Raw genomic sequence first — 24,297 nt, 5'->3', positions numbered from 1 at the left:
GGACTAGGCTTAACCTATGCCGCGAAAACCGCCTCCGTGTATTTATGAGAACACGTTATCATTTATAAATCATGAACAACAATTCTTATACGTTACATTAGTACATGTAGCAAACTATGTCATAATTTTTACAAGAAGTGTATTAGCCATTGCTTAAATTCAGCATTAACAAGCTTGGTAAAGTTCACGTACGAGCTTCATTGCATTTGCGTGTCCTGGGTTGCCAGTGTAAGCAGAGTTGCTGGAAAGGTTGCGAAGTTCGTACTGACCCAAAAGCACACATAGAAAAAAAGCCACCATGAGAAATGTGAGAGGAGGAAAGCACATGGCTTTTCAATCAGCTGGTAACAGGCTCCTAACAGGGCGTCAAAAAAGGGACATGATCGCAAAGGCATATAAAGCATTACAGTCCCACATACAATTATGCTTCTAAATCTATATGGTACAGTATGCGTAGTGTGCCATTATTTTAGTCATTTCACCATACCACTATAACATTATCATAACTCGTAACAAATGGAATAAAACACTAGCTATCAGATAAGTCAGTGAGTGGACATGTTCCTGTATGGAATATACCGTGGTGGTATTAGTCTGTTGCTTAGCTTTAAAATATATAGACATATAATAATGATGCTTAGCAACCTTGGAGGTGCTAAAATATCGTAGTGTAATACTCTTTAAGTCCACACACTGACAGCCCTACGCCTACGCTGTGGGTGTTGAATGCTGATGTTTATTAGCATACCACACACTCCACATATCTGGTATTCTGGTGGCCAGCACGAAGCAGGCACTTTCACTTCATTAAAATGCCTCTTCTAATAGCTGAATGTCCCCGACCTCAGTGACCCATTGAAACACTGTGTCCTGCCAGGAAGTTATTTTGTTACAGAAATACAGAAATCCTCCTGTTTGAAATGATTTGGAGATAGGAGGCAGGTAAGGTGCACCTTCCCAGGCAGTATCTGAGGATGCCGACAGCATGGCTTTTGACATTACAAGCTAGAACACTTCAACACAAGCCCGCAGCCCAAGAATCATACAGTATCTGCAAGGGCAATGTAAACGTCATTCAATAGCTCCGCATCTAGCTCCATACTACACATTCACAATATTCCATCACCTTTCTGTAGGCTAGGCCTGCTATATTTTTTCTCAACTTTCCTAATATTAAGCACATTGCTTATCTTTACAGCAGGAGATTAGCCTACCTGGCTGGCATGAAAATGAACCACAGTTTCGAGAGAGAGGTCCATGATATTGGTCCATTCTAAATCAAAACAAATTTCACACATATACACTACCGGTCAAAACGTTTAGAACACCTACTCATTCAAGGTTGTTTTTGAGTTTTTTTTAAACTATTTTCTACATTGTAGAATAATAGTGAAGACATCAAAACTATGAAATAATACATGTGAAATAACACATAATCATGTAGTAACCAAAAAAGTGTTAAAAAAATCTAAATATATTTGAGATTTGAAATTATTCAATGTAGCCACCCTTTGCCTTGATGACAGCTTTGCACACTCTTGGCATTCTCTCAATCAGCTTCATGAGGTATTCACCTGGAATGCATTTCAATTCACAGGTGTGCCCTGTTAAAAGTTAATTTGTGGAATTTCTTTCTTCCTTAATGCATTTGAGCCAATCAGTTGTGTTGTGACAAGGTAGGGGTGGTAAACAGAAGATAGCCCTATTTGGTAAAATACAGAGTCCATATTATGGCAATAACAGCTCAAATAAGCAGAGAGAAATGACAGTCCATCATTACTTTAAGACATGAAGGTCAGTCAATCCGGAAAATTTCAAGAACTTTGAAAGTTTCTTCAAGTGCAATTGCAAAAACCATCAAGCGCTATGATGAAACTGGCTGTCATGAGAACCGCCACAGGAAAGGAAGACCCAGAGTTACCTCTGCTGCAGAGTTGATTTGATTTTATTAGGATCTCTTTTAGTCCCCATTTGGACTAATCTTCCAAGAGTCCTTAACATTAAAATACAATTTATAATACAAACACACTTTCACATATAACACACTATTACAAACATACGTAATAAACTAGCATAATGACCCAATAAATACTCAATCTAAAAAAATATTGATTCTTCATCTACTATAGTCCCACAACATTTCTATATACTATATTTAAATTGTTTTTAAATTATGTTTAAACTTATATATTGAAAGGTTTCTAGTTTGCTCAGTTAATTTACAAGTTCATTAGAGTTACCAGCCACAGATTGCAGCCCAAATAAATGCTTCACAGAGTTCAAGTAACAGACACATCTCAACATCAACTGTTCAGAGGAGACTGTGTGAATCAGGCCTTTGTGGTCGAATTGCTGCAAAGAAACCACGACTAAAGGACACCAATAATAAGAAGAGACTTGCTTGGGCCAAGAAACATGAGCAATGGACATTAGACCAGTGGAAATCTGTCCTTTGGTCTGATGAGTCCAAATTTGAGATTTGTGGCTCCAACTGCTGTGTCTTTGTGAGACGCAGAGTAGGTGAACAGATGATATCCACGTGTGGTTCCCACCGTAAAGCATGGAGGAGGAGGTGTGATGATGTGGGGGTGCTTTAACGTTGACACTGTCTGTGATTTATTTAGAATTCAAGGCACACTTAACCAGCATGGCTACCACAGCATTCTGCAGCGATACGCCATTCCATCTGGTTTGGGCTTAGTGGGACTATCATTTGTTTTTCCACAGGACAATGACCCAAAACACACCTCCAAAGGAACTGACAGCCATTTCACTGTGTCATACTCAAACACACATTTTAGCACTGGTGTATGGGGCATGCGGGAGTCTATATGTAGGCTATGGGGCATGGTGGAGTCTATATGTAGGCTATGGGGCATGGTGGAGTCTATATGTAGGCTATGGGGCATGCGGGAGTCTATATGTAGGCTATGGGGCATGGTGGAGTCTATATGTAGGCTATGGGGCATGGTGGAGTCTATATGTAGGCTATGGGGCATGGTGGAGTCTATATGTAGGGGTTATTTGACCAATTTGACTAAGAAGGATCAGATGACCTGGTCTCCACAATCACCCAACCTCCATCCAATTGGGATGGTTTGGGATGAGTTGGACTGTAGAGTGAAGGAACAGCAGCCAACAAGTGCTCAGCATATGTGGGAACTCCTTAAAGACTGTTGGAAAAGCATTCCAAGTGAAGCTGGTTGAGAGAATTTTATTTTACTAGGCAAGTCATTTAAGAACAAATTCTTATTTTCAATGACAGCCTAGTGGGTTAACTGCCTGTTCAGGGGCAAAACGACAGATTTGTACCTTGTCAGCTCAGGGATATGAACTTGCAACCTTTCGGTTATTAGTCCAACGCTCTAACCACTAGGCTACCCTGCCGCCCCAGAATGCCAAGAGTGTGCAAAGCTGTCATCAAGGCAAAGGGTGGCTACTTTGAAGAGTCTAAAATCTCAAATATATTTGGATTTTTTTGGTTACTACATGATTCAATATGTGTTATTTTATAGTTTTGATGTCTTCACTATTATTCTACAATGTAGAAAATAGTACAAATGAAGAATAACCCTTCAATGAGTAGGTGTGTCCAACATTTTGACTGGTACTGTATGTAAAAGGCGTATAGTGTTTGTGACATACTGTACAGTGTGTGTTTGCTTGTGTTTTCTTGCGCTCTAGAAAGGTTCACTAGGTTTGCAGAAGTTTGAGATGACAGGACCAACCCTTCGGTAACCCCTCACATCCAACTAAACTTCACCAGACACCCCTCATCTCCCAACCTGGGCACCTCCTGTCCTGACCCGCCACCCCCCCCCCCCCCCCCCCATTCTCCCTGAGGAAATAAAAGTGTTCATGGAGAGAGGATCAGCCACTATCTCTGCTGAAGACCATAGGGTACCATGCCATTGCCAAACTACGCTCCAAGCAGTAACAAAATCATGCCTGTGCCAAAGAAAGCAGGTAAGGGTTCATGATCTACTCTGTAAGCTTGCATGTGTTAATACATTATGTAATTTAAAGCGGACCAAAACCCTCTCCTCCTCAGTTGAACAGATTTTTAAAGCAAATGTAATAATCATTCAATCAGTATTACATTAATATAACATTTTATTGGATTCCCAATAAATTATCAGAAATTAGCATTCATAATTAATATTCACATTCTCATGAATACATGTTTTGTGTTTTGTTGTGTTATAAATGGTTTTACTTTATCAAACACCAGGCAAATAATGAATCATTTTGGATTGCTTTACTTTATGGACGTTGTATTGTTATGTCTCAAATTATTAATTGTAGTTTGTTAGTAACTCAACTAAATAATAAATAGGAAATCATTTCATTACCATTGAGTCATTTTTATAATAGTGAATAGGGAAATTAGGATTGTTGTGGCTGATATATTTCTGAAAATCAAGTTATTCGTGTTTCTATGCCTTCCTCACTGAAAACTATATCCAAATATGGAATAAGTCCAGTGTCGTATTGTGCAATGATGCCAGTGTTGTTTTTCCTGACAACCTCAGTTGCAAAAGGCCAGTGTCTCCAGGATTTTCTGGTCCACAGAATTAAGAAACGAGTCGTTGTTTTAAGTTGACAAAGGAACCGACAGCCATTTCACTGTGTCATACTCAAACACACGTTTTAGCACTGGTGTATGGGGCATGGTGGAGTCTATATGTAGGCTATGGGGCATGGTGGAGTCTATATGTAGGCTATGGGGCATGGTGGAGTCTATATGTAGCCTATGGGGCATGGTGGAGTCTATATGTAGGCTATGGGGCATGGTGGAGGCTATATGTAGGCTATGGGGCATGCGGGAGTCTATATGTAGGCTATGGGGCATGGTGGAGTCTATATGTAGGCTATGGGGCATGGTGGAGTCTATATGTAGGCTATGGGGCATGCGGGAGTCTATATGTAGGCTATGGGACATGGTGGAGTCTATATGTAGGCTATGGGGCATGGTGGAGTCTATATGTAGGCTATGGGGCATGGCAGAGTCTATATGTAGGCTATGGGACATGGTGGAGTCTATATGTAGGCTATGGGACATGGTGGAGTCTATATGTAGGCTATGGGGCATGGCAGAGTCTATATGTAGGCTATGGGACATGGCAGAGTCTATATGTAGGCTATGGGGCATGGCGGAGTCTATATGTAGGCTATGGGGCATGGTGGAGTCTATATGTAGGCTATGGGGCATGGTGGAGTCTATATGTAGGCTATGGGGCATGGTGGAGTCTATATGTAGGCTATGGGGCATGGTGGAGTCTATATGTAGGCTATGGGGCATGGTGGAGTCTATATGTAGGCTATGGGGCATGGTGGAGTCTATATGTAGGCTATGGGACATGGTGGAGTCTATATGTAGGCTATGGGACATGGTGGAGTCTATATGTAGGCTATGGGACATGGTGGAGTCTATATGTAGGCTATGGGGCATGGTGGAGTCTATATGTAGGCTATGGGGCATGGCAGAGTCTATATGTAGGCTATGGGGCATGGTGGAGTCTATATGTAGGCTATGGGGCATGGTGGAGTCTATATGTAGGCTATGGGACATGGTGGAGTCTATATGTAGGCTATGGGACATGGTGGAGTCTATATGTAGGCTATGGGGCATGGTGGAGTCTATATGTAGGCTATGGGACATGGTGGAGTCTATATGTAGGCTATGGGGCATGGTGGAGTCTATATGTAGGCTATGGGGCATGGTGGAGTCTATATGTAGGCTACTGTGTGTACTCTGATATTCACACAAGAGTGTTGTTCAGTTACGGCTAAGCTACATAGAATCTTAAGTGTTAACTACTGTTTTGGCATATGGACTTTATTATACGGCTAGCTAAGGGGAGGGAGGGAGAGAGAGAGAGAGAGAGACAGAGAGAGAGAGAGAGAGAGAGAGAGAGAGAGAGAGAGAGCGAGAGGGAGAGGGAGAGAGAGAGAGAGAGAGAGAGAGAGCGAGAGAGAGAGAGAGAGAGACAGACAGACAGACAGACAGACAGACAGACAGACAGTGCTCATCAATGGGTGTTTATTATGAATGTATGATGTTGATAACATGTTGTTTATTGACCACCAGTTAGTTACAAGCTCTATCATGTTCCTTTGACAGGCCCACTTTGCCACGTACCTCTCTCCGCCTGTCTTGCTTCCAAATCTCTCCCCCATCTCATCAATCAGCTCATCAAAGTGTTTCCCCCTCTTCTGACATCACCTCTCCAGACCACAATGTTCCCACTGGATCAAATCCATTCTTTCAGCAGTCAGCTCTCACACAGCCTCACTGGCCCGTTGGCCATGTCAGGTCTCACGCCTCATCTCTGTCTGTCACTTTGCTCCATGAAACTAACCTCTCTGAATGCTGCCAAGGATTCCGTCCACTTTTTTTCTATATTTCTCATCTTATTTCTCCCTCTCCAGTTTCCACTCTGTGCTTCTCCATATATCCCTCTGTCCATCCAACCCTGCTATGGATCCTTCACATGTAGCATTTCGCAACACTCGCATTAACATCATAACATCTGCTAACCATGTGTATGTGACAAAATCTTTTTATTTGATTGGATTTGATGTATCCAGCCCAGTGTGGCCTCAATGTCCCATCACTCCCTATCACTGCCATCCTCTGGCTCCCATGGTAATGAAGTGTGAAGTCATGGACAGTAACTCAAGTACCTGGCTGTGAAACACTACGTTTTATTCATGGCTGTTTGATTCTGTGAAAGTTGCTTCACTTCTGACTCATGAAGAATTATATTTCTTTAGATTGCCAGATTTAAATGTAGACAGTTGCATTGCTTTTCATGACAATGTACTGCTAAACATTGATTATTACAAAGTCTATTGGAGCTAGGTCTTCACGGGTCCAGGTGGACCCGATATACCCGCTTTCGGACCAGGGCTAATCTGATCTGAAATTCTAACTTGTCCCTCAGGTCCGGGTTGGGTCCTGTTTGATCGGACCCGGCCATGGCTCTGCATAGCCTCTAGCATATTTATTTCACGCTAATAAGGAGAATTTATTGACTTATAGAAGGCCTAGCCAACATATACTGTAAAGACCTATTTAACCAGAAGAACAACTTGGCTGACAAACAGATTTTTTTTGTCACTCAGACCAGTTAGGGTACGGGTTGGGTCTAGGTCGAGTTGTCCTTGGGTCCATTCTGGTCCTGGTCCAACTTTTTAGACCAGTGAAGACCTCTAATTGGAGCCCATCACATTTAATCTCATGTTGAGAACCTCCTAATGACTTTCTCCTTTTTCTTCAAGAATGCTGTCATGTATCCTCCTGTTGGTTTGTACATATTTCTGTCCATGCTTTTTCCATCCATCTCCATTTCATCATCGGCATGGAACACAGCAAGGTTTTTTTAGAGACTTCATAACAGAGGGCAAAGGGATGGTTCTGAGCTTTGGTCAGCTCCCTTCACATCTCGTGATCTCCCTATCAGTGGGGATCCCGCTGTTCCCGAACCCGATCCGGGCAGAGAGCTCCATCTCATCCAGGGGGGTTGCGCAGACCACAGACGAGCACGTCCAACATAAGCAGCTTCTTTTCTACCATGTCAGAGGGGTCATCGTCCTGGCCTCTGAAAGGCATCTACAGATGTCCTCAACATGGCCGACTGGCTTTCCTCCAATTACCAGGGAGGAGTCTTCATTTCATTCTCCGATTAGCTTCTGTCCATCCGCAGCACACCTATCATATGTCCGGAATGTCGTTGTTACTGTGAATAAAAATCATACTCATCTTCAAAAACATCTCTAAAAATTGACAAATTTTGGTTAAATTGACAAACTTTTCCAAGATCAGAAGAAATCTATTCAAATGCTGTTTCCAATACTGTTGGACTTCCATTCCAACCCTTCCCCTGCCAATTCAATCCTATGATTTCACAATTAGATTTATGGTTCAATGGATTCCAATGCAACCTCCCTTGTTTGTCATTTTCTGCCACTGTCTCTATGTGCCTGAACATTCATCCACCCGTTTTCTCTTTCTTTAAATGTCTCTATCTCTGTGTCAACTCATCAATCTCTCTGAGTATCTGTTTATCCATCTGTCAATCTGACCCCACTGAGAGCAGCAGGGTATCTGGCTGGGCTTATCCTCCACAGGGGAGCCAGAGCCCACTCATACCCCCCCCCCCACCCCTGCCGGGCCCCGCTCATAATAACCAGCCATGTCTCACTCCATGGTGACTCTGGATGTTTTCCAGAGTCACCATGGATGTCAGAAAGTATTCAGACCCTTTCCCTTTTTGCAAACATTTCTAAAAACCCAATTTTTTTTCATTATGGGGTATTGTGTGTAGATTGATGAGGGGAAAAAAACTATTTAATACATTTTAGAATAAGGCTGTAATGTAACAAAATGTGGAAAAAGTCAAGGGGTGTGAATACTTTCAGAATGCACTGTATACTGCCTGTGAAACATTCAGACACTTTCAAATACAGTGCCTTGCGAAAGTATTCGGCCCCCTTGAACTTTGCGACCTTTTGCCACATTTCAGGCTTCAAACATAAAGATATAAAACTGTATTTTTTGTGAAGAATCAACAACAAGTGGGACACAATCATGAAGTGGAACGACATTTATTGGATATTTCAAACTTTTTTAACAAATCAAAACTGAAAAATTGGGCGTGCAAAATTATTCAGCCCTCTTAAGTTAATACTTTGTAGCGCCACCTTTTGCTGCGATTACAGCTGTAAGTCGCTTGGGGTATGTCTCTATCAGTTTTGCACATCGAGAGACTGACATTTTTTCCCATTCCTCCTTGCAAAACAGCTCGAGCTCAGTGAGGTTGGATGGAGAGCATTTGTGAACAGCAGTTTTCAGTTCTTTCCACAGATTCTCGATTGGATTCGGGTCTGGACTTTGACTTGGCCATTCTAACACCTGGATATGTTTATTTTTGAACCATTCCATTGTAGATTTTGCTTTATGTTTTGGATCATTGTCTTGTTGGAAGACAAATCTCCGTCCCAGTCTCAGGTCTTTTGCAGACTCCATCAGGTTCTTCCAGAATGGTCCTGTATTTGGCTCCATCCATCTTCCCATCAATTTTAACCATCTTCCCTGTCCCTGCTGAAGAAAAGCAGGCCCAAACCATGATGCTGCCACCACCATGTTTGACAGTGGGGATGGTGTGTTCAGCTGTGTTGCTTTTACGCCAAACATAACGTTTTGCATCGTTGTCAAAAAGTTCAATTTTGGTTTCATCTGACCAGAGCACCTTCTTCCACATGTTTGGTGTGTCTCCCAGGTGGCTTGTGGCAAACTTTAAACAACACTTTTTATGGATATCTTTAAGAAATGGCTTTCTTCTTGCCACTCTTCCATAAAGGCCAGATTTGTGCAATATACGACTGATTGTTGTCCTATGGACAGAGTCTCCCACCTCAGCTGTAGATCTCTGCAGTTCATCCAGAGTGATCATGGGCCTCTTGGCTGCATCTCTGATCAGTCTTCTCCTTGTATGAGCTGAAAGTTTAGAGGGACGGCCAGGTCTTGGTAGATTTGCAGTGGTCTGATACTCCTTCCATTTCAATATTATCGCTTGCACAGTGCTCCTTGGGATGTTTAAAGCTTGGGAAATCTTTTTGTATCCAAATCCGGCTTTAAACTTCTTCACAACAGTATCTCGGACCTGCTTGGTGTGTTCCTTGTTCTTCATGATGCTCTCTGCGCTTTTAACGGACCTCTGAGACTATCACAGTGCAGGTGCATTTATACGGAGACTTGATTACACACAGGTGGATTGTATTTATCATCATTAGTCATTTAGGTCAACATTGGATCATTCAGAGATCCTCACTGAACTTCTGGAGAGAGTTTGCTGCACTGAAAGTAAAGGGGCTGAATAATTTTGCACGCCCAATTTTTCAGTTTTTGATTTGTTAAAAAAGTTTGAAATATCCAATAAATGTCGTTCCACTTCATGATTGTGTCCCACTTGTTGTTGATTCTTCACAAAAAAATACAGTTTTATATCTTTATGTTTGAAGCCTGAAATGTGGCAAAAGGTCGCAAAGTTCAAGGGGGCCGAATACTTTCGCAAGGCACTGTAGCAAGATTGCCTGTCAAATGCTCCATCACATTACTGTTCTAGCAACATTTTTTAGCAGCCCCCCTCTTGACAGCGTTTTAGAGTTAAGTTTGTGCAATTCCACACATTGTGAAACGGGGCACAGAGAAAATGTTGACGATTTAAAGCAAGTTTGCAAAAATCTACACATTTTACCATGCGGCAGAGAGACGATTTAGCAATTTTATAACTCATTTCATGTAATTGTACTCATTTTGCCAAGATGGCGGAGAGAAACAATTGGCTGTTTGACAGCTAATTTCCTGCAATTCTATACATTTTTCCATAGGGTGGAGAGAAATGTTTGCAGGTTTTATGGTATCTGAGTGAGACTGACTAACAAAATCACCCCCAGCCGATATTCCGACCATGATTACTAAGTAGCTAGCTGGCCGCTAGACTAATTCGCCAATATACAAATGTTTTGCTGATTGAGTGACTATCAGTGTCTGACATAACAAGAGAAAAACTGCTGATGAACCAAATTTCAAAATTGCACCTTGTGTATTCTACTATTCTAACTTGCAACAATAAGGCTTATTACATTTTTTGGGGGAGCCGCCAATTGCCAATCCCCTCTTTAAAATGTATATTTAAATCTCTCTACCCTCGCAATGATTCTCCTGAATCCCTTGGTGACACCCTCCATCAATGTCTTACTTTTGCCATCTACTAACTATCCTTGATTATCCCATTAGCCGACTCTTGCTATTTTTCTCTGTGTCCCTCCCTCTCCCATCGCTCTGTCCCTATAAGGGAGGATTCCGGGAGAGTATGGGGAGGGATGACGGATTAAGTGACCTGTCATCAACCCCTTTCCTTCCTACTACCCACGTCCCGACTCCAGAGATCAGATGTCCTTCTCCCTTTCTCTCTTGCCTGATCATTACTTCTACTTGTTGTTCAGCACAGTATACATTATATGCATGCCTTTCTGTCAAAGTAATTTTAATCTCTTTGGGGCAGTGTGCAGCTGTTCAGTCTTCAGGACACATACAGTGGAGTGTAAGTCACAAACATGGAAGCTTTATTGGAAAGACCAGTGGATCAGAGTTCAGCCAACCACGATGGGAAGTTGTTGAAATACATCATAACCTCTAAACTGGGCATACAGTAATGTGGCAGCTTCTTTGGTACACATGCTTCAAGCAAGGAAGACAGTGAGGTTCTCAGCCTTATTCTTCCTTTGCTCATCCTCCCAGTTTTGCTTGGCCTCTGCTGATGTTGTAACAAGCTCACATTTTTCTCATCATCCTGTCGGCTCCCTCTCCGCCACTGGGCAGACACATCGTGAAAGCTGGAGAGTTAGGTTTCCCTCAGACAGGATGGACTGTCCTGCGCAAGAGAGCTGGGCTAAAAGGACAGACTGGCCAATCATTCCAGCAATGTGTTGGCAGGGCCACCGTGATCAATGACCAGTAGACCTCCTGTCCTCTAAAAAGTAATTCATTGGTGTTAGCAAAGGCCCTGGCTTCCTGCAATGGTGCAGACTGTCAGGAAGAACCATTAAGACATATCGCTCACGCTCTCTGCTATCCCCTCCATCACTGAAAGCTTGCTATCTAGTGACATCCTCAAACACGCGTTTAGGGCATTTGAGAGCACTTTGGCATCGCAATGGATGTAGAAAATAAATGGAAACGCTCACTCTGTACCTAGTTCTCACGTGGGTGGGTGTGTAGGGGTACACGTGCGTACCGGTATCCTATGTGTGCACGTGGGTGGGTGTGTAGGGGTACACGTGCGTACCGGTATCCTATGTGTGCACGTGTGTGTTATGTAAAGGAGAAAATACCCATATCAGTCCCTCCAGGATTTTGGAATTCTGCGATTCTGCATATTATACGAGGGGTTGCAAATTTGACCAATCACCACACTATTACTGTATAAAACAGTCAAATCACAGCAATATTACTGCATAAAACTGTTCAATGACCACACTACAAAAAGAAGGCTCGAAATTCTTACCAATCCCAACACTTTTACCACAAACAATGGTTCAATCAAGCCACTTAACAAATCCGCCTATGCCCTCAGACGGACCATCAAACAGGCAAAGCGTCAATACAGTACTTTTATGCTCACTTCGAGGCAAGCAACACTGAAGCATGCATGAGAGCACCAGCTGTTCCAGACGACTGTAATCACGCTCTCCGTAGTCGATGTGAGCAAGACCTTTAAACAGGTCAAAATTCACAAAGCCTCAGGGCCAGATGGATTACCAGGACGTGTACTCAGAGCATGCGCGGACGAACTGGCAAATGTCTTCACTGACATTTTAAACCTCTCCCTGACTGAGTCTGTAATACCTACATGTTTCAAAAAGACCACCATAGTCCCTGTGCCCAAGAAAGCGAAGGTAACCTGCCTAAATGATTACCGCCACGTAGCACTCACGTTGGTAGCACTCACATCAACACCATCATGTCGGAAACCCTAGACCCACTCCAATCCACATACCACCCCAACAGATCCACAGATGACGCAAACTCAATCGCACTCCACACTGCCCTTTCTCACCTGGACAAATGGAACACCTATGTGAGAATGTTGTTCAATGACAACAGCTCAGCATTCAACACCATAGTGCCCACAAAGTTCATCACTAAGCTAAGGACCCTGGGACTAAACACCTCCTTCTGCAACTGGATCCTGGACTTCCTGACGGGCCGCTCCCAACAATGAGACAGTCTATAGGGAGGAGGAGACCTGGCAGTGTGGTGTCAGGACAACACCCTCTCCCTCAATGTGAGCAAGACAAAGGAGCTGATCGTGGACTATAGGAAAAGGAGGGCCGAACAGGCCCCCATTAACATCGACGGGCTGAAGTGGAGCAGGTCGAGAGTTTCAAGTTCCTGGTCATGGTCTAAAAACATCAAGGCAGTTGTGAAGAGGGCATGACAACACATTTTCCCCCTCAGGAGAATGAAAAGATTTGTCATGGGTCCCCAGATCCTAAAAAAAAAGTTCTACAGCTGCACCATCGAGAGCATCCTGATGGGTTGCATCACCGCTTGGTATGGCAACTGCTCGGCATCTGACCGAAGGTAGGGGGCCAAGCTTCCTGACATCCAGGACCTATATACATGGCGGTGTCAGAGGAAGGCCATAAAATTGTCAAAGACTCCAGTCACCCAAGTCATAAACTGATTTCTCTGCTACCGCACAGCAAGTGGTACCGGAGCGCCAAGTCTAGAACCAAAAGGCTCCTTAACAGCTTCAACCCCCAAGCCATAAGACTGCTGAACAATTAATCAAATGGCCACCCGGACAATTTACATTGACACCATCCCTTTGTTTTATACTGCTGCTACTCGCTGTTTATTATCTATGCACAGTCACTTTACAAATTACCTCAACTAACCTGTACCCCCCACATTGACTCGTTACCGGTACCCCCTGTATATAGCCCCATTATTGTTATGTAATTTTCTTGTTACTTTTTGATTCAAATTATTATATATTTTTTAACTATAGTTTATTTAGTAAATATTTTCTTAACTCTATTTCTTGAACTGCATTGTTGGTTAAGGGCTTGTAATTAAGCATTTCACGGTAAGGTCTACTACACCTGCTGTATTCGGCACATGTTACAAATAAAATTTGATTTGATTTGACATGTCAACAAACCTTTACCCCAGTCAGTGCATTTTCAAACCTATGGTTGACTTCTTCTGACCCCTGGGACAGATAACATGAATTTGTGTGTGAATGAGTCCCTTGAGAGATACTGGTAGATGAAAAGTAAGAGTCAACAAAACCCAGGGAACTTGAAATAAATGAAGAACAGGACTCAAGTATCTGAGAACACCCTTGTATTGTAAGCCATCACAAGGTATCACAATAAATATTTGGACCAATCAAAATGACATGAACAAAGCCACATTTAGCATAACTTTGGACCACATTTGCAACAACTTCTGCTTTACTGTTTCATTTACATTTCGCAATGAGTTATCTAAGAAAACAAACCATTTACCGCAAATCAAGCATATACCTGATGACCAAACTGTCAACCGCTGGCATGTCAAAGAGGTACAGTGCCTTGCAAGTGTATTCACCCCCCTTGGTGTTTTTCCTATTTTGTTGCATTACAACCTGTAATTTAAATGGATTTTTATTTGGATTTCACGTAATGGACATACACAAAATAGTCCAAATTGGTGAAGTGAAATGAAAAAAATAACTTGTTTCAAAAGATTCTAAAAAATAAGAAACTGAAAAGTGGTGTTTGCATATGTATTCACCCCCTTTTCTATGGAGCCACTAAATAAGATCTGGTGCAACCAATTACCTTCAGAAGTCACATATTTAATGAAATAAAGTCCACATGTGGGCAATCTAAGTGTCACATGATCTCAGAATATATACACCTGTTCCGAAAAGCCCTAGAGTCTGCAACACCACTAAGCAAGGGACACCACCAAGCAAGTGGCACCATGAAGACCAAGGAGCTCTCCAAACAGTTCAGGGACAAAGTTGTGGAAAAGTACAGATCAGGGTTGGGTTATAAAAAAAGATCTGAAACTTTGAACATCCCACGGAGCACCATTAAATCCATTGTTAAAAAATGGAAGGAATATATCACCACAACAAACCTACCAAGAGAGGGCCGCCCACCAAAACTCACAGACCAGGCAAGGAGGGCATTAATCAGAGAGGCAACAAAGAGACCAAAGATAACCCTGAAGGAGCTGCAAAGCTCCACAGCGGAGATTGAAGTATCTGTCTATACGACCACTTTAAGCCATACACTACACAAAGCTGGGCTTTACGGAAGAGTGTCCAGAACAATGTCATTGCTTAAAGGAAAAAATAAGCAAACACGTTTGGTGTTTGCCAAAAGGCAAGTGGGAGACTCCTCAAACATATGGAAGAAGGTACTCTGGTCAGATGAGACTAAAATGTAGCTTTTTGGCCATCAAGGAAAATGCTATGTCTGGCGCAAACCCAACACCTCCCATCACCCCAAGAACACCATCCCCACAGTGAAGCATGGTGGTGGCAGTATCATGCTGTGGGGATGTGTTTCATCGGCAGGGACTGGGAAACTGGTCAGAATTGAAGGATGGTTCTAAATACAGGGAAATTCTTGAGGGAAACCTGTTTCAGTCTTCCAGAGACTTGAGATTGGGATGGAGATTCACCTTCCAGCAGGACAATGACCCCAAGCATACTGCTAAAGCAACACTCGAGTGGTTTAAGGGGAACCATTTAAATGTCTTGGAATGGCCTAGTCAAAGCCCAGACCTCAATCCAATTGAGAATCTGTGGTATGGGCCTCCCGGGTGGCGCAGTGGTTAAGGGCGCTGTACTGCAGCGCCAGCTGTGCCAGCAGGGACTCTGGGTTTGCGCCCAGGCTCTGTCGTAACCGGCCACGACCGAAAGGTCCGTGGGGCGACGCACAATTGGCCTAGCGTTTTCTGGGTTAGGGAGGGTTTGGCCGGTAGGGATATCCTTGTCTGATCTCGCACCAGCGACTCCTGTGGCGGGCCGGGCGCAGTACGCGCTAACCAAGGTTGCCAGGCGCACGGTGTTTCCTCCGACACATTGGTGCGGCTGGCTTCCGGGTTGGATGCGCGCTGTGTTAAGAAGCAGTGCGGCTTGGTTGGGTTGTGTATCGGAGGACGCATGACTTTCAACCTTCTTCTCTCCCGAGCCCGTACGGGAGTTGTAGCGATGAGACAAGATAGTAGCTACTAACAATTGGATACCACGAAATTGGGGAGAAAAAGGGGTAAAAAATTCACACAAAAAAAAAAGAGAATCTGTGGTATGATTTAAAGATTGCTGTACACCAGCAGAACCCATCCAACTTGAAGGAGCTGGAGCAGTTAATTCTTGAAGAATGGGCAAAAATCCCAGTGCCAAGCTTATAGAGACATACCCCAAGAGACTTGCAGCTGTAATTGCTGCAAAAGGTGGCTCTACAAAGTATTGACTTGGGGGAGGGTGAATAGTTACGCAAGCTCAAGTTTTCAGTTTTTTTGTGTTATTTCTTGTTTGTTTCACAATAAAAAATATTTTGCATCTTCAAAGTAGTATGTTATCTAAATCAAATGATACAAACCCCGTAAAAATCTATTTTTATTCCAGGTTGTAAGGCAACAAAATAGGAAAAATACCAAGGGGGGGTATTTCACAAGCCCCTGTATATCAAGGGACTTTAATGTGAACCTTGTTGAGGCAATTAAAACAGATTAAGTCTGATAGGTGAGAATGAGAGATGAAATTAAATGAGATGGATGACCCTGTGAAAATCAGGTAATTTGAGCTAATGTCGCCCATAGACGAAAGGAGACTGGCGGACGGTGACAGTCTGAGTGGAAACAGCAATAGCACCCAGTTTTCTGAGAAAGTGGGATGACAAATGATTGGACAGGAGGGAGAACTGGAGATTAAACAACATCTAGAGTACTTCAGCAGCAGAGACAAACATGCTGTCAGTGGCGTGAAATAATGTCCATCACACACAACTTGTAATCTTATAACGGCCTGACCCCTGGTGTCAGTGGCTGTGATGTGTGTCCTTAGTGGATGTAAAGCCGTAACCCAAACCTGGGCTGGTATGGGTAAACTACATTAATCAGTGCTAAGAAAAAAGACTCCGAATAGCACACACTCTCCCAAGTGATATATGGCATAAAGGCAAATAGTGGGAGGGAGGGGGGATGAAGGCAGAGAGTGACAGGAGCAGGGAGATAGAAGCAAGGAAAGGAGAGATGAAGAGAAGGAAGGGAGAGAAGGAATCATGGTCAGTAACTGCACCTAGCACAACCTCTACAAACTGCAGCTAGCACAACCTCTACAAACTGCAGCTAGCACAACCTCTACAAACTGCACATAGTACAACTTCTACAAACTGCAACTAGCACAACCTCTGCAAATGCACAGTAAATAAATACATAACAATCTGACACAAGATAATGTTCTACTTGGGAAAGATAATTCATTTTTGCCTTTTTGTCTGTAGGAAGAAAATCCCAGGCAGCTCCTGCAGGTATGATTTCTGTAATACTGCATGTATAAGTACTGAAAAGCCTTTGTAAATCCTGACTAACAATGGCATCCCAGGAATTACATTAGACCGGTGGTGTAATTCAAACTGGATTATCTCATCAGTATACCGTTAATGGATTTCACACTTTATCTCTCTCTCTCTCCACATAACAGAGGTGCCGCCGGTGTACGAGCCCAATATTCATGATCCCACCACCAGGGCTGACCTCATGAAATGTAAGGCCATGTAATTGGCTCTTTATCACTTTGGGCCTCACTCTCTGTAATGCATTTGATGCTAAATCCTGCTTTCCCACAGCCTATACAATGTTGAAATGCACAATTATGACCTGGCTTACAGTATATGCGCTTCACGGCCTACACACAAGAGATTGTACATATCTCAATAATATCGCAGTACTCATCTGACCTTATCTGTTCTCCGACCCTTTCTTCTCATCCATATTCATCCAACCACTCAACTCAATTCCTCTCTCTTTACCTCATCGTTTCTCTTTCTCCCCTCAGACTGGATCCCCCTCTCCCTGGATGACAAAACAGCCCAGAAGCTGCTGTGGATATCCGAGAGCAACCTCAAGGTGTCGCGTATGTCAGAGGAGGTGTGTCCATACCCCATGAGACCGGAGAGATATGAGCATTCACCACAGGTTGGTCTGCCATCCTCAGTTACAGGGCACACATCATAGTGCCATTGTGTAACTAAAGTGTGCCCACCGTTTTGGACATGCCTTCAGTGCATGCCTGGCTCTAAGACATCTCTAATATACCCTTTCTACTATCCACTCTCTACTCTGTGTAGGTGCTGTGTAAGGAGGGTCTGTTGGGGCAGAGAGGGTACTGGGAGGTGGACTATGGCGGCTGGGTGGTGATTGGGGCAGTGTACGAGAGCATGGGCCGGAAGGAAGGGCCATGTGGGCTGGGGGAGAACGAAAGCTCATGGGGTGCGGGCTGGGCCGGCTCCTGCTACCAAGTCTGGCACAACGGGGAGAACGTGGAGGTCGGGCTCCCTTTGTGCAACACCATGAGCATATACCTGGACCAGCCCGCTGGCATCATCAAGTTCTTCATCGTGGAAGGAGAAGGGGAGGCGGAGAAGGCGGTGCGACTGATACACAAGTTCAAAACTGACCTCAAAGAGAAGATTCTGCCTTGTTTCTGGGTTGGCAGTAAATCCTTCTGTTGGATCCGGAAGAAAGAGGGACAGTAACAAGAAGGGTGTAGGAAAGGAGAGATGGAATAACGGGTCAGGGAATTTGTAAGAGAGGGAGGTAAAGTGAACGAGAAGATATATGTTTCTAATATTTGGAGAACAAGCACTGGTGTCAGAATGCAGAATTGAAGCAGAGAATAATGGAATAATCTGTTCACATCATGTCTATGGTTTTAAGTGTTGCTGTTATCCCTCTGTTGCATGAGGACAACATACATATGAATTACTAGGTTATATTATATTTAGAAGGACAATTTTTATTATATTGACTATTACTATTTATTAGTACTGTCAGTCGTTTTGTTACAGCACTAGTTTGTTAGTGTTAAAGTAGGGTGTGTAGTTTAAATTCATAGCTTATATTTTTTTTCTGATTGAACCATGGTCATGTATGAATGCGATGAATAAATACAACTGTGTAAACAATAGAGTTCAACTATTTACACTGAAAAAATATATATAAACGCAACATGCAACAATTTTATTGAGTTAAGGTTCATATAAGGTCATCATTAAATTGAAATAAACTCATTAGGCCCTAATCTATGGATTTCACATGACTGGGAAAACAGATATGCATCTGTTGGTCACAGATACCTTTTTAAAAAAAGGTAGGGGAGTGTATCAGAAAGTATCTGGTGTGACCACCATTTGCCTCATGCAGCGAGACACATCTCCTTCGCATAGAGTTGATCAGGCTGTTGATTGCGGCCTGTGGAAATTTGTCCCAATCCTCTCCAATAATGGCTGTGCAAAGTTGCTGGATATTGGCAGGAACTGGAACACGGCTGTTGTACACGATCCAGAGCATCCCAAACATACTCAATGGCTGACATGTCTGGTGAGAATACAGACCATGGAAAAACTGGGACATTTTCAGCTTCCAGGAATTGTTTACATATCCTTGTGACATGGGGCCATGCACTTTCATGCTGAAACATGGCTGTGGATGAATGGCACTACAATGGACCTCAGGGTCTCATCACAGTATCTCTATGCATTCAAAATGCCCCAGATAAAATGCAATTGTGTTCATTGTCCGTAACTTATGCCTGCCCATACAATAACCCCACCATGTGACACTCTGTTCACAATGTTGACATCAGCTCATCCACACGACGCCATACACAATGTCTGCCATCTGCTTCTCCTGCGTGCCAGTGGCCGTTGAAGGTTAGCATTTACCTACTTTAGTCAATCTTTAGTCAAGACCCTGGTGAGAATGACAAGCATGCAGATGAGCTTCCCTGAGACGGTTTCTGACATAAATTATTTGGCTGTGCAAGCCACAGTTTCATCAGTTGTCTGGGTAGCCGGTCTCCGACGATCCCGCAGGTGAAGGAGCCAGATGTGGAGGTCATGGGCTGGCGTGGTTACATGTAAGTCTGCAATTGTGATGCCGGTTGGACGTACTATCAAATTCTCTAAAATTATGTTGGCGGCGGCTTATGGTAGGGAAATGACGATTAAATTCTCTGGCAACAGCTCTGGTGGACATTCCTGCAGTCAACATGCCAATTGCACACTCCCTCAACTTGAGACATCTGTGGCCATTGCGTTGTGACAAAACAAAACATTTTAGAGTTGCCTTTCACTGTCCCCAGCACAATGTGCACCTGTTAAGATACATAAATGATATTGCTGTTTAGTTAACACCTGTGGATGGATTATCTTGGTAAAGGAGAAATGATCACTAACAGGAATGTAAAGAAATGTGTACACAAAATGAGAGAAGCTTTTTGTAACGTATGGAACATTTTTGGGACCTTTTATTTCAGCTCATGAAACATGGGACCAACACTTTACATGTTGTGTTTATTTCTGTTCAGGATATTACTTAATCTGATACTGCCCTCTCTAGGACAGCCATTATACTGCATCCAAATAATATTCAGTGTCAGAACCAACAGCCTGATTCACAGATGTTGTTCCTTAATTTAAACCATACAGGTACTCAAATTAAAACATTCATCTGCTTTTGAAAAGTTGGGAGATGGGAGATGATAGATACATCTCTGTTCGCCTCCTCCGCTTTCTCTCGCTCTCACAGTCAACACATTTGAAGGACATTATTATTATAATAGTGTCAATATCAGAGATTGTACACCTACTATCATTCTACCAGTCAGTCATTCATTGGCAAGGTAGAAGTATAAAAAGGCATGTTTCATGGAGACATGGTGCCCTTCACTCACAATTTGAAAAGCTACAGGCTTCATGTTAAAAAGCCCCCTAGAGCCAACCATTTCTAGAAGGGTGACCCATCCTCCACAAATCTACTTGGCAAAGTCCCCAAACAGATTCAACACCTGTGTCAGTTAGAAACATTTCAATATGTTAGTGTCCATGTTGGTCAGTACAGTGGGTCACTATGAGCACATTTGAAGTTGTGTGTAGTGAGTTGCCTTGTAGTGTTTATGGGTGTAAGGTAATGTGTTGAAAATGATATTAGTGTGTATACGAGCATATGTTATGTCAGTTAATCCTCTCTGGGTTCACTGTTGTTACTACCAAATTTGGGGTTAGTGATTAGCTAATACACTGGGGTACTTTTCCACCTGCCTGCCAATCAATTAGCTCTTTCATCCACACACTCTCTCTCTCACACCTTCATCCCCTCACTTTCTTTGGCTCTCTCAGTGTTTGAGGGAGAAGTCTCCCGTGTTGAGGCGAGGGCGAGGTAGTCCTCCAAACATTTCTGTTCCGTCGTTGGCTCCTGGGGCCAACAGGGCCTTCATGCTGGCAGCAATATGATCCAGGTCAGCTACACCAGCCTGCAACACAGAGACAGTTAGTGGGTATGTGTGTCAGAATGACTGATTGACAGAGAGAAAGTGAGCTGTATGTTTTTAAATGAAGGTTGACTGACCCGTTCCCCACTATGGCCTTCTCCCTGGTGGGGTCTGTTGCCCTTGAAGCCCCACACAGGAACAGACACAGGGAGAGAGCGGGCCATGTTCATGGGGTTGGGGTGACGGGATGAGAATGACTGCCCCATGGCCATGCTGCGCGGAGGAGGAGGACAGTCCTCACTTAACGAGCCTGGAGCAGAGTGGAGGCACATATTAAGAGCATTAGATCATCATTAACTAATATTACTACACACACTCACCATCAGTGCTCTCCTCCTCTCCATCGGACTCAAAGAATGGTTCACAGTCACGAGACAGCGAGTCCTCATCCATGGAAAACACTCCTGAAGCAGAGAGAGATTAATATTTACGAAGTCATTCAGACCTGAAGATGTAAAAAAAATAATAATAATAGTCCCACAGAGCTGTGTTCACCTGCAGTCTCATTCAGATTACGGCTCCTTTCGTCCATGTCCTCCTCTTCCTCACACGCTTCCTCCAAGTCCCCAATTCCAGGAATGTCTCTCCCTCGTCCAGCCTCCTGTATCATCACAGCCATCTCTCGCTCCCTCTCTCCATTCCCATGCTGCCCAGCAGCTTGACCAATGGCAGCCCCTGAGTGGTAGATTGATGGGTAGCTTTGCGAATAGAGTGTGGTATTGGGGCTGATGGTTCCCACCCCACCCTCACCTGTTAGGCCCTGTGGAAGAGAAGTTAAGAACTTTACGATCACACACAGCACTATGAATGACAGCCACATTGAATGGCACAAAATAACTGACAGTCAGTCTACTCACCGCCCTGTCAGTGGGCATGTCCACTACCAGTTTAGCTCCTCCGTCTCCTGCACTCAGACGTGTATATCTATGCGCCGTTAGCATAGATGTGGAGTGTAGCACCGCAATGTCGTCCATGTAGCGCCGCGAAGACTCAGCCAAAGCCCCCTGACCCCACACGTGATAGGAGAAATCCCACTTCCGGCCTCCGGCAGGCAAGCCACTTCCACTCTCCCTTTTCCTCTCATCTCCCTCCACTACAGATGGCCAGAACTTCTTACAGGCTGTAAGAATAGCCAGGTCGCAGCCTGACTTCTGACAATATCCCTCCGCTGCGGCAAGTAGTGCCAGCCAGCTCTCTTTGTGGTTGTCTGGGATCTCGGGGTCAGATGATTGGGTGATGGAGGCCATGATGGGTAAACTGGACTTCCAATGACTGTTGGATGTGTTTAATTTATTTGGCCTAGCTTTTATGGAATGTATAGATGCTTTGTAACTGTTTTTATTGATCAATAGTTAAAATGGTTTAGGTTAGTGTAATCAGGCACCTGTAGGACTCAGCCAGCAGTTTGATATTAAATACTATATATTTTTGTTAACAAGTCTTGTGCTAAATTTACCTTTTTTCTTACTGGATTGTAGGCTGTAGTGTTGTTGTGTTTTTGGAATCTGCTTTTGGCTAATCTGAGGAAACGTTAGGATCCTTTTACTATTGCTGGTTTGGTTTATGCGAAGAATAAAACTATCCTTAGTTGTTATAAAGCAGGTTTCAGAGGCACAAGGTGATTGTTTAATATTATTAATGTCAGTGGGCCTGAGAGAACTAGGGGAGAGAAACGAAAATGTTGCTGGTGTTACCTGGAAAAAACAAAATGGAGAAATAAAGCTTGAGTTGCCCAAAAAAAAAAGTTTGCATTGTTAGTCATTATAGCAATATTAGCTGATGTCATTAGTTAGGCACTATTTATCACTAAACCAGAATTCAGATAATAATAATCTCAAAAAATTAGGCAATTAGATTACAAATGATATGCTTGAGTTGAGTGTAAAATTCACATGATCCAAATACTGTACATACATTTCAATTCCATATAACTTTTCTGATGTCAGAGACTGCCTTGTTTCAGTCTGAGTTCATGGTCAATATCTCAGTGGTCAATATCTCAGTGGCAGTTTGAGGATGTTCCAAAATAGACCTATGCTAACCGTGGGAAGACGTTGTCCACCTGTCGTTACGTCTCGCGAACTGTCGCAATTCAGCGTCGTCGTCCCCCCTTCCTCCCTCACACAATCTCGTGCATTCGTTAGCATACGAACTGGCTCTGCCAAAACCTTGTGGGGTGACTGCCTGCTCTAGACTTACCCAGCTCGTTTCTAAATGTCATCCCTGTGATTATTACTACCAGGAAAGCACTTCATGAAAATGCAATTTTCATGACTGCGGATTGTTTGTTTGCTAACATGCTAGCCAACTGGTCTCCTGTGCACTCTCCTCCCAACATGAACACATTTCAACTCCATTTCTTGCCTTTGCAGAGACACTAGCACACACAGACACAAATAAACAGCAATAACAAGAAGTCAGCTTACACATTCAGTTCCTTATTTCGTCTGTTGCAAGCGTTTTTCTAGTTCTAATTGTTTCTTTATCCTTCTTTGTCTGATTCTTCATCTCTCAAGAATAGTCTCCCCTAGACTCCGACGTTGCTGTTTAGAGACGCACGTTTTACACGTGACTGTGGGCGGGCTCGTACTCGTCTTGTTTTGGACGCGCACTTGGACGAGGCTTGGGGCTGGCTGCATCTCAATAGTTTGTCATGGTTTCTTCTACTGGTATAATTTACTTCATCCTCACTGATCTGACATGATGGATAGCTTGACTGGTGGAAGAAAATGCTTTTGGTAGGCTTTTCAATCTCCATATTATTCCCACCTAAACTGTCTTCTCATTTTGCAGTGCAGATTAAGGAAAAGAGAGGAGAGTAAAATGTTACATTTTTATTTGACTAGGCATGTGAGTTAAGAACAAATTCTTATTTACAATGACAGCCTACCCCGGCCAAACCCTAACGACACTGGGCCAATTGTGCACCGCCCTATGGGACTCCCAATGACGACCGGTTGTGATACAGCCTGGAATCGAACCAGAGTCTGTAATGACACCTCTAGCCCTGAGATGCAATGCCTTAGACCCCCTGTGCCACTCGGGAGTACTAAAACTGGGATGCAACTTTGAGAAGACAGACAACAACAACCACTTGCCGCCTTCATCAGCCTCCCTGTCTAAATTCTCTCTGTCATAACCACTTCTGTTTTTCGGTGTGATTTTTCTG

At 43.4% G+C, this 24,297-nt stretch overlaps 2 protein-coding genes across 2 annotated transcripts; one reads left to right on the top strand and one right to left on the bottom strand.

The window, feature by feature from the left end:
• Positions 1–3,744: 3,744 nt before the first annotated feature.
• Positions 3,745–18,762, top strand: LOC139421471 (tripartite motif-containing protein 16-like). Its single transcript, XM_071172406.1, has 5 exons — positions 3,745–3,966; positions 17,080–17,106; positions 17,280–17,342; positions 17,634–17,773; positions 17,926–18,762. The coding sequence occupies exons 1-5, from the start codon at positions 3,906–3,908 to the stop codon at positions 18,331–18,333; spliced, it is 699 nt and encodes a 232-aa protein (XP_071028507.1). The 5' UTR covers positions 3,745–3,905; the 3' UTR covers positions 18,334–18,762.
• A 1,310-nt stretch (positions 18,763–20,072) lies between these two features.
• LOC139421470 (proline-rich AKT1 substrate 1-like) lies at positions 20,073–23,704 on the bottom strand. The gene is made up of 6 exons (XM_071172405.1): positions 23,555–23,704; positions 21,986–22,822; positions 21,624–21,888; positions 21,449–21,532; positions 21,206–21,378; positions 20,073–21,110 (listed from the first exon to the last, which is right to left on the bottom strand). The coding sequence occupies exons 2-6, from the start codon at positions 22,373–22,375 to the stop codon at positions 20,973–20,975; spliced, it is 1,050 nt and encodes a 349-aa protein (XP_071028506.1). The 5' UTR covers positions 22,376–22,822; positions 23,555–23,704; the 3' UTR covers positions 20,073–20,972.
• Between the last annotated feature and the right edge of the window lie 593 nt (positions 23,705–24,297).

Source organism: Oncorhynchus clarkii, chromosome 12 (genome assembly GCF_045791955.1).
Source record: "Oncorhynchus clarkii lewisi isolate Uvic-CL-2024 chromosome 12, UVic_Ocla_1.0, whole genome shotgun sequence".
Classification (NCBI taxonomy): domain Eukaryota; kingdom Metazoa; phylum Chordata; class Actinopteri; order Salmoniformes; family Salmonidae; genus Oncorhynchus; species Oncorhynchus clarkii.
Note: the sequence above shows the minus strand (reverse complement) of the source record. Positions and strands in the feature narration are given on the sequence as shown.